Source organism: Dermacentor albipictus, unplaced genomic scaffold, assembly GCF_038994185.2.
Source record: "Dermacentor albipictus isolate Rhodes 1998 colony unplaced genomic scaffold, USDA_Dalb.pri_finalv2 scaffold_22, whole genome shotgun sequence".
Taxonomy (NCBI): Eukaryota; Metazoa; Arthropoda; class Arachnida; order Ixodida; family Ixodidae; genus Dermacentor; species Dermacentor albipictus.
In genome coordinates, this window is record NW_027225576.1 from 204,394 (window position 1) to 220,475 (window position 16,082).

The 16,082-nt window shown below is 43.9% G+C and overlaps 2 protein-coding genes across 2 annotated transcripts in view; one reads left to right on the forward strand and one right to left on the reverse strand.

Annotated features, from left to right (window-relative positions):
* LOC139052412 (valine--tRNA ligase, mitochondrial-like) overlaps positions 1 to 16,082 on the forward strand; it is a gene marked incomplete at its 5' end in the record, with an annotated part of 290,547 nt that overhangs the window by 202,722 nt on the left and 71,743 nt on the right. Inside the window, one exon of the mRNA XM_070529506.1 lies at positions 7,771 to 7,926. Within this exon, the coding sequence (XP_070385607.1) occupies positions 7,771 to 7,926 (156 nt within the window). The remainder of the gene's footprint in view (positions 1 to 7,770; positions 7,927 to 16,082) is intronic.
* Positions 1 to 16,082, reverse strand: part of LOC135897083 (uncharacterized) — a 497,858-nt gene that overhangs the window by 10,871 nt on the left and 470,905 nt on the right. The window lies entirely within an intron of this gene.

Consider the following 16,082-nt stretch of genomic DNA (forward strand, 5'->3'; position numbering starts at 1 on the left):
CTTCAGTGCCTTTTTCTGTGCAACAATTATCGTCCTTTGTTCAGACATCTACGGATTGGAATAGTCTTCACAGTGACACTGTGCACCACTTGATCACTGCCCAGTTCGTAGAAGTCGTTGAAAACATCTTTTACGAATAATTGCATCCACCCCGCATCTAAAACTACGGGTGTGTGAATGTACTAAATAGCGGGGGTCTTTGAATACCGAGTAGTAGATTTCAAACGAAATATCGAATCAAACAAAAAAATAAAGCTGTATATCAAATCAAATATTGAATATCAGAAAATTTTCCACAAATTTTAATTCTGTCAAATTTCGGGAAAGGAAATATGGTGCTGCACATACTCGGGAGTCTCCTAGCATTGCATAACAAGAATGTAAAACCTAAAATTTAAAACTTGTAGCTTAGGTACACAGAAATCAAGGTACACAGTACAATCTACTCTTATTAAGGGGAACACCAAATTAGTAGGCCAGCACCTATTGCAGCTCAATTCTAGTACACGAAGATCTGTAAAATACTTTTTTTGATCAATAGAATTTCTGCTGAATAGAATCAAGTGCTTTCTTCCTCTGAAACTAATGAATTAGTTACATTCTATAGTACTGAATACCATTGAGGTTCTTAATTAAATAGTGGACCTGTGTTTTGTGCCAATTTTTTATTTATTGCATAAAAAGTTTTGTTTTCCAGTTTTTCGCTAAAATACAGGAGGACTATCCCAAAATTATGGCAGGCTGTTATCCGAAGGCCAATCTGTGCAACAGACGAAAGGACAGTGCATCGTGTCACTCGGATCATGGTTCTGCTGTGATCCGAAGAGAAGTGCCATCAATGGCACTTCTCTTCATTAATTTGCTGGCCACGCAAATTCATGCAACAGGCTCATGACGCTTTCGTGCCTGCCGTGTAAATCCGAAGGTAGTCTTTTGATGGGTTGCTTGAAGCTACAAAAGAAAAAGACGGTGGCGTGCGTCTGCGAACGGCGTCAGAAATGAGAGGCCGTGGTACGGTGTGTTGCAGAGATGGCGACTGTGAACAGCTTTGTTGCCATCTCGTGCACTTGCTTTCATTTGCAAGGCAGTTCGTCAGCTTTCTGAGTGTCACATGACTGCTTCAAAAAGATCTCCGTCGATATGGCACCAAACTGTAACTTTAGTTACCGATGCCCGATGAAGCAGCGCCGATTAGGCCTAATGGCCTAGGCAATGTGGCTGTGACGAAACTTTGGCACTGGTCGATGTGGTAACAGTCTGCAAGCCATTGCGGTATGCTTGACGCTAATATGATCATGTGGGTGTTGGTGGTAGGGGGGTTTTGTGGGTTCTTGTCTGTTCATTAAGGTCAATCTCCTCTAAAGACAAAAGCTCATATAGTGGATCATGTGACTTGATCAAAGCTTTGTGTGTAACCATTTTGGTACTGTGCAGGTCGACCGCAGTTGTGCCGACAGTAAAGCTGGAGACGCATACGATTTGGTATGCTGATCCAACATGCACTAGCTGCATACTCTAGCACTAATAAAGGGCATCCACGAACAGGTGGATGTCTGATTTTCCCTTTATATTTACTTCTCTCCACCTTGCGCGTTTCCGCATTAATATTACTTCATGCTCTAATATGTGGCACATGACAATTCAGGACACACAGGTTCGGATGTGCATCCCAACCCGCCATGGTAGCTTTGGGGCTATGGTGTTGCGCTGCTAAGCATGAGATCGCGGGATCAAATCCTGTCTGTAGGGGCCGCATTTCGATGGGGGTTAAAATGCAAAAACGCCCCTGTCCCATGCATGGGAACACATTAAAGATCCCCTGGTGGTCAAAATTAATTCAGAGTCCCCCACTACGGCTTGCCTCATAATCAAAACCTGGTATTGGCACGTAAAACCCAAGAATTCCAGTATGTACGTCCTAACGAGCAAGCAGCACGCAAGCTCCGCCCAAATCCAACGCCCCAAATTTTGTGCTTGGAAGACTTCATATCCACCTTGAGAAATACAAGACAAACAACTTTACACAACACTGCTTTGCTTTATGCGAGCACTGTCAATAAAGTTATGCCTCTGCGAGCAATAAAACACTTCACAGCGGCACATTGTCCACTGATGACTCTGCTGACAGCCAGCGCTAGGCTCGGTAAGCCTAGCTCGGGGGACACTGTGGCCGACGACGCTTGCGATTCAGCCCAAACTCATTGTAGAGCGCTTATTTTTCAAACACGATTAATGTGGTACACTTACGCTGCCCATAATTAGGTAAAATTGGTTTGCTGGAGACCGTTGATGCAAAGGGGAAACGTGCAAGCCAAGCGAGCCGCCCCGTTCAAATGGTCATTGCGCGCTGTTTATCTGTAAAATGCCCTAGCATTGCTGCTCCCACTCTCACCAGTAGTTTAGCACTAGTTTACTAGGCGTTGCTTTGCAGAACAGGAATGCATTTGAGGTGTTTTTACTGAATTGGTGACTATTTCGTACCAGAAACAAATTGCAGCTTGCAAAGAAAAAGAAAGTGACGTGAAACCAGCCGCCAGTGCCGCCTCTGTGAAGGGAACGTCAGAAAATGTCACACATTAGCTGCACTGTTACTGGCTGCAGCCAAACGACGGCGTGGTTGTCGGACGGGTCAGACGATGGAAACCTGCCCAGTTTGTAGCATGCTGGCCGTTTGACCCGGTGCTTCAGCTTGGCAAACCATCTTGGTTCCGCTGCGTCGTACTTCGTATCGTATGTCGAAGCAGATCGTGTATTTCCTGCTTAAACAGCAGGGGCCTCTTCCTTGTTGTGTTCAGCATTATTTGCCACCCTTTGAACGTTCTGAAATTGGTAGAGCCATGATAAACTCATTCAAGGCACCATCCCAACCATTACTTTAGTTGCCGATGCCTGACGAAGCAGCGTCAATTAGGCCTGATGGCCTGTACAGGTTAGACTGACGGCTGTTGAAGGGGTGTTCAGATTTGCAGATGACCTTGCATGCCATGTTTGTCCGTGCACTTCAACTCACCTGTGGACAGAAAGCTCCAAACTGCGGGAATGTGTGTGTGTGAACCAGGGGCATAGCCAGATCAGGGCACACCAAACACGTGTCCCCCAAGGCACATGTCCTAAAACTTGTTTACGAAGCCAGGGAAAGTAGAAGGGAAAATAACTACTTTCTAATTTAAATGTAGAATTCAGGAGAAAAGAAAGGGAACTAAAAGACAACTTGCCATAAGCGGGACATGTTCCGCTTAAGCTTTCGTAATATAAGTGGCCCGTCATTGCCAACCCGCTTGGAACCATACGTATACAGAACTATTGACGTAAAATTGTTTTGTAGCCTTCGTGTAATGACGACAATGGCAGCGATGCAGGCCTTGATGGTAGGCTGTTGCCAATGGCTGTACAGCAAAGTTCCAGCTGACAGAAAATTAAAATGTTGCGGTACTTGCACAGTCTGTGGGGCATTTGTTTCGGTAAGGTATGGTGAGCAATGAGGGGCTATGCAAGCATCCGAGGTTGGCTCTGCTTCTTTTTCTCTGCCGTCTTCTAGATTTACTGCTTGTGTAGGGGCCTGTAATCAAACAAAGGAAGGTTCTGGCTCACTCAATCATCTGCTGTGCTGCTGCATCAGACCTCGGAACAAATAGCAGCGTAGCGCACGACCGAGCAAGCTTAGGCGAGTGCCGGTACACCACTATGTCCTGCTTTCTCGTGAGCAACTCCTGCATCACGATGTCGTAACACAGTTGCCTCCTGGGAAACTAAAGAGAAACTGGTTCATAAAAAAGCTGCCGCAGTATTTAGGATCTTCTAAGGCTTGCCAGTATTTTCTCTAGGGCTTCTAGGCCAAAGACCATTATCTAACGCAAGAATTAAAAGTAGAAAATATTGTGTCAGTACTCGTTCTAGACGTGGCATTGGGCATTGCACATTGGGATTGGGCATTGTTGGGTGCTATTTATGCATGCTGAACCTCAGTGCTTGCTTCGGATTAAATTTTGAGTCTGCTTCATTGGAAAATTATTTGATATAGTAGTATTTGCACCATCTATAGTGATCGTTTCAACTAAAGAAATGGTGCATATTTCATTCTGCCATCAGTGCAGCCATACGGCTTCTGTTTTGTCTTGAAGGCATATACGGAAGCCCATGAGTTCACAAGGCCACCTTTCTAAACTTTACATTATATGCATACACACGTAAACACCAAAGTGTCATGAGTGTGTAAACAAACTTGCTATTTGTTTCAAATGCTGCATTTGTGCTTTTAATAAAGCATGCTTCATTATTTACTGAGTAATGACAGAAACTTGTTAATGTTGTGAATGCTAGCATGTGAACATTGTTTAATGTTAATTCTAAAAAAAAGGTCATTCGTTATTTGAAAACTAGTAGACAAGTATTTGGTGTTTGATTTACATGGTTCAAAATGTTGTTGTAGTTGGCCTTGAATGTATGTATATATATTGCCACGACAAACTTGGTGACATTCAAGTTGCACACCCTTTGCATTGGGCACTGCGCACGCCGTACAGTGGTGTTGTTCAGCAACAACAGGCAGCGATTTTCGTGGCACGGGGAGCCAGTTGGACCCGGCTCGCATGCGCCACGTGCACGAGGTGTCACGCGAGGAGAAGAGGAAGACGGTTCGAGTCCAGTTTGAGTATGCGACTGCCGCGGATTCCTGCACAAGGAATATATATATATATATATATATATATATATATATATATATATATATATATATATATATATATATATATAAATAAATGCAGTGATGGTGTAGAGGTAGAGCATCCGCCTCGCGTGCAATAGGACTGTGGTTCAAAACCCAATGCCGCGCAATTTCCCACCGGATAAAAAAAAAAGAAAAAAGTGCGTTTGTGTGATAAAATTGTATAAACAGGCCTGGAGTGCGGCCTGACCCCGGTGACCAGAACCGGTAATGCACTCCCTCCCAGAGCAGGATTGGCCACCCTGGTGCAGTACTTGGCCACAACCTCCTATATGAATACAACAATCAAATCCCGGCCCTCAGTCCCCAGCAGCTGCGAAACAACTGACCACGGCGGTGGTCAGACCTGCGACGCAGCAGAGGGTGCTAAGAATTTCTGGATCCGGACAGGCCGCCATTGGAATCAGAACCTGGCAACGTTTAACGCTAGAACCTCATCTAGTGAGGCGAGTCTAGCAGTGCTGTTGGAGGAAGTAGTGGGCATTAAATGGAATGTAATATGGCTCAGTGAAGTTAGGAGGACGAATGAAGCATATACAGTGCTAAAAAGTGGGCACGTCCTGGGCTACCGGGGCTTAGCGGAGAGACGAGAACTAGGAGTCGGATTCCTGATTAATAAGGATATAGCTGGCAACATACAGGAATTCAATAGCATTAACAAGAGGGTGGCAGGTCTTGTTGTGAAACTTATTAAGAGGTACAAATTGAAGGTCGTAGAGGTCTACACGCCTACGTCCATTCATGATGACCAGCAAGTCGAAAGCTTCTATGAAGACGTGGAATCGGTGATGGGCAAAGTAAAAAACAAAATACACTATACTGATGGGCGACTTCAATGCCAGGGTAGGCAAGAAGCAGGCTGGAGACAAGTCAGTGGGGGAATATGGCATAGTTTCTAAAAATAGCGGGGGAGAGTAATTAGTAGAGCTTGCAGAAGGGAGTAATTTGCAGGTAATGAATGCTTTCTTTCGCAAGCGGGCTAACCGAAAGTGAACGTGGAGGAGCCCGAATGGGGAGACTAGAAATGAAATAGAGTTCATATTCTGCACTAACCCTGGCATCATACAAGATGTAGACGTGCTCGGCAAAGTGCGCTGCAGTGACCATAGGATGGTAAAATCTCGAACTAGCCTAGACTTGAGGAGGGAACGGAAGAAGCTGGTACATAAGAAGCTGATCAAGGAGTTAGTGGTAAGAGGGAAAATAGAGGAATTGCGGATCAAGCTACAGAACAGGTATTCTGCTTTAACTTAGGGAGAGGACCTTAGCGTTAAAGCAATGAACGACAATCTTATGGGCATCATTAAGGAGTGCGCAATAGAAGTCGGTGGTAAGCTCTTTAGACAGGATACCGGTTAGCTATTGCAGGAGACAAAACATCTGATTAAGATACGCCAATATATGAAAGCCTCTAACCCTACAGCTAGAATAGAACTGGCAGAACCTTCCAAGTTCATAAACAAACGTAAGATAGCCGGCATAAGGAAGTATAATATGGATAGAATTGAGCATGCTGTCAGGAACGGAAGAAGGCTAAAAGCAGTGAAGAAGAAACTAGGAATAGGCAAGAATCAGATGTATGCGTTAAGAGACATAGCCGACAATATCATTACTAATATGGATGAGATAGTTCAAGTGGCTGAGGAGTTCTGTAGAGATTTATAGAGTACCAGTGGCACCCACGACGATAATGGAAGAGAGAATAGTCTAGAGGAATTCGAAATCCCACAGGTAACGCCAGAAGAAGTAAAGAAAGCCTTGGGAGCTATGCAAAGGGGCAAGGCGGCTGGGGAGGATCAGGAGGAACTGGCCACCCTGTATACCCAATGCCTCATAACTTCGAGCGTACCGGAATCTTGGAAAAACGCTAACATAATCCTAATCCGTAAGAAAGGGGATGCCAAAGACTTGGAAGAATTATAGACCGATCAGCTTACTGTCAGTTGCCTCATCATCATCATAAAGAGAACAGCAGTTTACGATAGGTAGCGAGGCACTGGAAGTGGTAAGAGAATATATCTACTTAAGGCAGATAATGACCACGGATCCGGATCATGAGACTGAAGTAATCAGAAGGATAAGAATGGGGTGGGGTGCATTTGGCAGGCAATCTTAGATCATAAACAGCAGGTTGCCATTATCCCTTAAGAGAAAAGTGTATAATAACTGTGTCTTACCAGTACTCACGTATGGGGCAGAAACCTGGAGGCTTACGAAAAGGGTTCTATTTAAATTGAGGACGACACAATGAGCTATGGAAATAAGAATGATGGGTGTAACGTTAAGGGGGTAAGAAGGGAGCAGATTGGGTGAGGGAACAGACGCGAGTTTGTTCCCTCATCTTAGTTCATCATAGTTGAAATCAAGAAAAAGAAGTGGGCATGGGCAGGGCATGTAATGAGGGAAGATAACCAATGGTCATTAAGGGTTATGGACTGGATTCCAAGAGAAGGGAAGCATAGCAGGGGGCAGCAGAAAGTTAAGTGGGTGGATGAGATTAAGTTTGCGAGGACAACATGGCCACAATTAGCACATGACTAGGGTAGTTGGAGAAGTATGGGAGAGGCCTTTGCCCTGCAGTGGGTGTAGACAGGCTGATGATGATGATGATGGCCTTGAAGGTTGCAGTAGGCCAGCACAATGAATATTGCTTTAAAAAATGACTTGCTGTGCATGTTTTGGAACTAGGCATGTTTTAATTCATGTGCCAGTTTTCTTCTTCCTGGGCTGTCAAAATTTGCCCTTTACATTACATTTATGGTCACTTTATGTGGTTATAGTTATGGTATTTATTCAGAACAGCTTTCTCTTATTATTCTTTTTCATTGAGAGGGTGTGGTTACTAAGGAAGGCAGTACAGAGAGGACCTTTGGAAAGGAAGTGACCAGTATAAGTGCGGTATTGTAGACCACGTTTCCTCTATCTCTTCATTGTTGTGTTCATGGCCACAAATAATTTGACACAGCCTCAAACCATGAATAGAATCTTGGAGGATGTGTTAAGTACGCTATCAGGATCATGGTTAACTGCAAACTCTGCCATTTCAGATTCAGTCTCAAATGACCGTGATGGATCGTTGGCTCCTGAGCTGCCTTTCACATTTCGTTGGCACCTGTAACGACTCTCTGTCTACCGGGAGACTGCACCACTTCGCTGCTTCCATCCAGACCTTTGTTGTTCAGCAGCTCTGCGATGTGTATCTGGTGAGGTCCGGGTTGTAGCCTTGTGTGGGCATGTCTCTTCCTCTAATGTAGTGTGTTTATGTGTACTGCTGCAAGCATGGGGAACGTAAGAGTTCAAGCATGGTGCATGTAAAACAAGGAGTAATACAAGGCATTTGGGGATGATGCTCTTGTAGCAGGAGCGTTTCACATTCCTTTGAACTGAGATCAATTTTTATCTCAAAGGAGATGTGTACTTTTCACGTAGTCACCCTTCTGCTGACATATTTTAAAGGGGCCCTTTAATGGGGCCATCATTTTTGCTGTAGATCAGTTCTCCGCATGTTGCAGAGGTCGAAGCGAAAGGAGCTATGATCTCCCATGCACGCGAATATAGGTTATAGAACACAAGAACTGTCAATATACAGGGAAATGTGCAGCTATATTCAGATTTCCACGGCTCTCAGTGCCCTATTTCACTTCACAAGGGACCATATACTGTGGGTCGATAAGCAGCAGGCCATCAGCATTACACAGAGGAAATTTAATCAGTCACCATTATTTCCTTTTCAATGGAAGGAGAGGAGATATGACAAAAAGCTGAGACAGCTTGATGAAGGTCCTGCCCTTTTTTACGGTCAACAGTATGTGAAGCCAACAGCATCGTTCCTGAAACAACCTAATAGACACTCAAAAAATATTCATGGCTAAAAAAAAAATCACAAGCAAAAACAAAAAAATATTAATAGCATACTTGGCATGGTATAAATCAAAGAATAAATTTACAAAATGTATATGAATACTAAGCACATGTTATTTATGCAACAAAAAGAACACTGGAATAGTAGAAATACAGTTAAACATCGATATAACGAGCTTCAGTATAACTGAATCCTTGATATAACAAAGTATTTAACTTTTCGTAACCTCTTTTCCATAGAACACCATGTATTTAGAACCCCAATATAACGAAGTGTGTTGGTATACAATTTCAGTATTACAAAATTTCACTGCCGCCGCAAAGGAGTTGTCAAGACAATAAATGGAAACGTCTGCAGATGCAGATGGTGAAATGATTGAATACAAGGTGCTCCTTGCAAACGCACCTCTCAAATGGTGTGCGACGAGAGCAACTGCCGAAGTGGAGCCGCATCATGTTCTGTATAAAGTCCTAGCGCAATAAGATCCTATCACGCCCCATGCACAGTGTGCGGCTATAGGTGCGAGTGAAGGTGTGTGAGGGTGAGACAAGGAAGATGGTGGCTTCACGAGTAACGCCTGCCCGCCTGTGCAACCGGAAAGGGAAAGAGAAGAAGGGGTGCAAGCACGCAGTAATGCGATCAAGCGTGTGCGAGAGGGTGGCAGGGTGGGTGGAGTGGGGTGTAAGTTGGGTGCGTCTTGACGTGGTTGCGAATGGCTTAAGCGCAGCTGAGCACATTCACAGCTACACACCTTGCTTTGGAGGTAACCTGCCGCATGTGCAAAGAGTGGGCGTGCCGAGATGGCGGGGCACCACGTACGCAGTCTTCCTACGCTTTTGGTATTGGGGGTTGCGTAATCTCGAGTTTCAATGACTCAGAGGCAGACGAAACATTCGCTCCCTGCTGCCGGCACTTTTCCTGACAGTGTCGTCCCAGTAAGGGCAACGCTATCAGTTGCAGGGCAGAGTGTAGGTGAAAGCGTGGCTGACTTTGCTTAATTCGTACAGCCGATGTGAAGGTATCGTCGACGTACACGGCATGAAACAGTATCATTCGTTGCCGGCTCCCAGATTTCTCAAAATGAATTGTTTTCTTATTTAAATTTGCCTATCTCGATTGCCCGATAATTCAGAAAATTCTGTAGCCCCTTTCCGTGTAGGAAAAATCAATTGGTGACTGTACTTATTTGCATAAAAGGCTGAATTTCAGTACAGTGAAATTTGTATATAACAAAGCAAATTGCTGATTTTACCAACTTTCTATATCGAGGTTTAACTGTACTAGCAAGATACCAATAGAAGGCTTGTGCAACGAATAGAAGGCATATTAGACAAATATTGCCATGCAAATGCCACATGCACCTTTATGCAGGCGCACTGGTGTTCTGGCAGATCATTTTAATTGCGGTGTTCGTGCTACATAAAGGATCAAAGCCATCTTTGACTTGTACGTTAAGGAGAGAGGGCACTGTGTAAGTAAAAGATTTCTTGCTGTAATATACTTGAGGGTTGGGAACGTGCCATTTTTCTTTACGTCTTCTTACCCGGATACTGCTATTTTCTTTTATTCGTACCAGCGAGATAGCAGTGCAATGGTTACACTTCATAAGGGTGTTATAACTTAATATTAACCCGGACCTTCAGAAGGAAATTTACAGAAGAGCGAAAATGGGTTGATGTGCATACGGCAGACATTACCAAATATTGACTGGGAGCTTACCACTGTCATTAGAAAAAAAGAAAGTGTACAATCATTGCATTCTACCGGTGCTAACATGTGGGACAGAAACTTGGAAGTTAATGAAGAAGCTCGAGAACAAGTTAAGGACCACGCAAAGAGCGATGGAACATAAAAATTTAGGCACAACGTTAAGAGACTGGAAGAGAGCAGTGTGGACGAGAGAGCAAACGGGGATAGACAATATTCTAGTTCACATAAAGAGAAAAGAAAAATGGAGCTGGGCAGGCCACACAATTCATAGAGCAGATAACCGGTGGACTATCAGAATTGCAGAATGAGTGCCGAGAAAAGGGAAGCGTAGTCGAGGATGGCAGAAAATTAGATGGGGTGATGAAAGTAGGAAACTTGCAGGCACAAGTTGGAATCGGGTAGTGCAAGACAGGGGTAATTGGAGATCGTCGGAAGAGGCCTTCGTCCTGCAGTGGACATAAAAATAGGTTGATGATGATCGACCTATAGTTGTACAATGCAAAGACAGGAAGAATATTAAATTTTAGAAAAATTTATTTTGTTGGCCACGAAAAAAGCATATTTGCTATACAATGACTGCTCTTTTTTGAAGCAAATGCAATCTAGAAAAATTTATAATGCCCGTGATGCACCAGACAAGGCTACAGTATTGAAACAGTGTGAACACCGAGTTCTACAGCATAACTATGATTTTAGTAGGATGAAAATATTGCATTATTGCATTATTGCATTAGGCTGTCACCGTCACCGTTCTATCACATAAAACCATCACCATCTGTTCACTTAACATCCCACCCCGTACTCATTTCACTACTAGACAACTGGAAAATCTAATACACCAGTTGCTGGAGCCTTTTATTTTAGTAGGAGATTTTAATCCCCATTGTACCCTCTGGGGCAGCGATAGAGCAGACCAAAGAGGGCAAGTAATCGAAGATTTTATTTTGTCTAACAGCATATGTCTTTTAAACTCGGGTTCACCAACATATTTTTCACCGAGCTCACGCAAATTTAGCTGTCTAGATTTAGCCTTCTGCTCACCCTCTGTCTTTCGTGATTTTAAGTGGGAAGTCCTCGACACTTCATATGGAAGGAATCATTTGCCGGCATTTATCAAGCTATCATCCACATTACGTACCATAAACTCTAAGCCACGTCGCTGGAAAGTAGATCTTGCCGACTGGCCGCTTTTTATGGAACATGCAAAACCCGAAGAAGTCTTCTTAAATGAACTCAATGTAAATGAAATTAATGAGAAATTCACTGCGGTTTTAATTTCAGCGGCAGAAGAATCAATACCTCAAACATCCAACCTTGTGGGAAAAAAGCTTTTCTTTTGGTGGACTCCTGAGTGCACAGAAACAAAAAAGCTTCAGAATAGGGCCTGGGGTATGTTACGAAGACACCCCACCTATACTAACCTTTTATGCTTTAAACAGGCCAAAGCCAAGGCACGATTTATCAGAAGGCAGGCTGAAAAATCATCATGGAAGAAATACGTATCTTCCATAAACAGTTCAATCACATCTAAATGCATGTGGGAACAGGTTGGAAAGTTTCGGGGAGATTACTCATCTTATACAATACCGTTACTTACAAGTCCAGACACACAAACAACAATACAAGAACAGGCAGGATGTATCCAGTTCAGGGAATTATACAAAGGAATTTTTGCAGTACAAACAGTCTGCTGAAAAACAGAAGCTGCCCACTACTGGTGCGGTAAATGAACCATACAATGCCCCCCTCACACAACAAGAATTAAACAGAGTCATTTCTGCAGGGAAAAACACAGCGCCAGGACACGACTGTATTCACTACGCCATGCTGGCTCATCTATCTCAGGCATCTGTAGAAGTTCTCCTTAAATTTTTCAACATAATCTGGGAATCTGGTTTAATGCCCGAAGAGTGGAAAAAAGCAATAGTAGTCCCATTTCTAAAAGCCGGTAAATCCCCAACATCCGCAAGCAGGTACAGACCCATTGCCCTCACGAGCTGTTTGGCAAAATCATATGAAAGCATTATCAATATAAGGCTATCATTTATTTTAGAATCAAGAAACCTCATAGACCCCCATCAGTGTGGATATAAAAAGCGTTGTTCAACTACTGACCATCTTGTCCGTCTAGAACATGAAATTCGGTATGCATTTTTACACAAACAACACTGTCTTGCAGTTTTCTTCGATCTAGAAAAAGCCTATGATACCACATGGAGATATGCAGAGAAAAGACGGGGAATGCGGGAGATGGCAATTCAAGACGATGAGCAAAACGTGAACAAGGTGAATGCAGGAGCCAACGTTTCGACAAGTGGACTTGTCTTATTCAAGGCACTTGGACTTGTCTTCTTTAAGGCGTTTCGACAAGTGGACTTGAAGAAGACAAGTCCACTTGTCGAAACGTTGGCTCCTGCATTCACCTTGTTCACGTTTTGCTCATCACATGGAGATATGGAATTTTAAGAGACCTGGCTGACCTCGGCATCCGTGGCAAAATGCTGAATTGCCTAACTGATTTTATGTCTAATAGAACATTTCAGGTACGGCTGGGTGCAGTTCATTCTAATACATTTACGCAGGAAAATGGCGTTTCGCAAGGCTGTGTTCTCAGCACGACGCTGTTTATAGTAAAGATGAATTCAGTTAATAAGGTTATACCGTCGTCTCTTATGCACTCTATTTACGTAGACGATCTCCAAGTGGCGCCTCAAATTTGTCAACCTGTGAAAGGCAGCTTCAAATGACAATAAATAAACTTACACAATGAGCTAACAAAAATGGTTTCCATTTCTCCACACAGAAAACAGTTACTGTTTTGTTCTCTCAGAAACGAGGTCTACACAGCGATCCAGTCCTAAAATTGAACGACACCATACTGCCGGTGAAACAAGACCATAAATTTTTAGGAGTAACCTTTGACACCAAACTTAACTTCCTAACTCACATAAAAACACTAAAGATTAAAGCAAATAAAGCATTGAATATCCTGAAAGTTTTATCTCATAAGCACTGGGGTTCCGACCGAACGTGTCTTCTACGTATTTAACGGGCTCTTGTTCGTAGCCTTTTAGACTACGGCTCCGTTGTTTACGGCTCAGCCAGACAGTCCTACATCCAATGACTTGATCCAGTACATAACCTTGGACTGCGACTGGCAAGTGGTGCCAACAGAACTTCACCTATTCAAAGTTTATACGGTGAGTGTAATGAACCTTCCTTACAGTAGCGCAGAGCATTACTCACTTTTTCCTACGTGCTAAGAATTCAGTCATCACCACAACACATATGCTACAACATCCTCACACAATGCAACTCACGCCTACACTATACAAATAAACCAAACACGATTGGGCCACATGTCCTGCAGTATGAGCAATACTGTCGGGATTATGACATTCACTGGGAAGTCCTCCAGGTTGCCAAAAAACTACAACGGTTGGCCCCGTGGTATGATTTCACACACTTATGTGATTGGATGTTAACACACCTAAAAAAAAGAGACATCCCACACGAACACATTATACAAGAATTCCGTGCACTTCAGGACAAATGATGCTCTAAAACAAAAGATCACGTGGGTGTGGGGGCCGTAACGGAAAATTGGGAAACAAGTATTCAATTGCCATAACACGCCTCTGTTTTCACGGCCGAAGTTTACGCTATCAGGGTTGTTGTTAAAAAGGTTATAACTGATAAACACAAACATGCACTCATGTACACTGACTCTTTAAGCACACTGAAGGCTCTGCAGCTGAAATCTGAGTGTGAACCCCTGATAGGAGACATTTTAAATATGTTGGCGCTTAACAAATACGGGAGGTCAATTCGTTTCTGCTGGGTTCCAAGTCATTTGGGATACCGGGTAACGAAGCAGCTGATAGATGTGCATCGATGGCAGCCGTACAAAAAGATAACAAACACAACACTTCCATACAAAGATAGCATCCGTGCGATTAGAAAAGCCTTAACGGCAAAATGGCAATATGAATGGGACTGTTGTGCCAACAACAAGCTACATCTCACTAAACCCATAGTTGGCGAGTGGAAGTCATATTATTATCAGGAGTGGTTCATCGAAGTAGTTTTATGCCGACTACGCATTGGGCACTCACACCTCACACACAATTATTTACTGACGAAAGAAGACACGCCAACATGCGAGAAATGTCAAGAGCCACTAACAGTTATGCACATACTATTACTGACATGCACGCATATTGAAACACACAGACGAGCATTTTTGCACAAATTATATCAACTACACATACCTTTACACCCTGTTATAATTTTAGGTGATGATATTCTCATTATGTGACGTCCGTAAATTTCTAGATGACACTGGCTTTTTACATAAAATATAGATTATTAACACAGCCTTTTCCTTCATAAACTGGATTTTAAAACACCTCGTGTTTGGCGCAGCACAGCCTTAGCTGCTTTTGTGCCATTAAACCTCATTTAATTAACTAACTAACCTAACCAAACATGGCCCTGACGCAAATACAATAATCCTCACGGTGTAAGCACCGTGAAAATACGCCACGCTACCCTAACGTTTTTTACTCTAACCTAACCTAGCTTAACGTAACGTAATGTTAACCTCATGTGGCCGAGATGCAAATACAAAAACTGGCACAGCGTAACAGCTGTGAGAATACGCCTGGCCACCCTAACGCCTTTTACACTAACTTAATTTTACCTATAACTAACCTAAACCGAAGGCAACCTAACCTAACATTGGCAAGACCCAAAGCCACTGCCTGATGTCACAGCGTGACATCATGCAGTGGCTTCTACTATGGTCTGTACTGCTCCCCCGGTAAAATCAGTGATGTTTCTTGAAGGTAGAGGACAAAGTCTGTTCGACATACCTTCAGACACAGCAATCGCTGAATGGTGCGTCTGTGCCCACTGCCTCACCGCGCGGGCAGCCAGCGTCGCAGCGAAAACAAACTCGACCCCACTCCGCAATGCCGGCATGCCTAGGGGACAAACGCATACAACATGAGCACAGAAACTTCTCCTCCATAGTGCCTAAGCAAAGTCTGATATTCAAGGAGCAAACGCTGCCAGATTTTCTCTCTCGCACGTGCTCTTACTCGCACCTGCGCAGAAACGTCGGGCACTTCCGAAAGTGTCACGCCCTGCTGTACTTAAAAATGCGGCCCGCTGCAGCGGACGGGAGAGTCTCATGGCATCTCCGGCTGGTCGCTTCTGAGCGCTCTAGAGTGCTCTCGCAAGTGGCGTTGTCTTTGGCTGGTTGAAAGGGCGTGCGCGCCCTGCGTTTGGCTGGTTCTACTTAATCGCTCTCCTCTATGTTTGAGCGCGCTGAGGTGCTCCGAGCCCTGTCGTTGGAGCACTCGTCAAGATTGAAGCGTTTCCCGCAATGTCATTCCAGCACAGCGTCGCTGCTCTTGGCAATGGTCTGCCTTAACCTAGGCTACTGCATGCTGGATCTCGACCAACGCTTTCCACGGCACGTCCGCCCGCTTTCCCGGCAGCGCCGTGAGCTTTGGATAGGTGAAACTACGACCTACTGAACTCCAGACCTGCACAGATATCCCTGCTCCAGCACGCCTCGTCTAGTTCGCCCCCTTTTGCTGCTAGGGATAGGGCGTACCTACAAGCAGAGTGGCGCTAGTTATAACCTATACACTGTCGTCTGTTTTGGCGATCTGTTCAGTGCTCGTGCTGCCATTTCGGGCACAAAGCGCTTGTATTGGTGGTAAATGAGTAAATTCGCAAATATAAAAAGAAAACAAACATTTGCGAGTGCTTTGCATT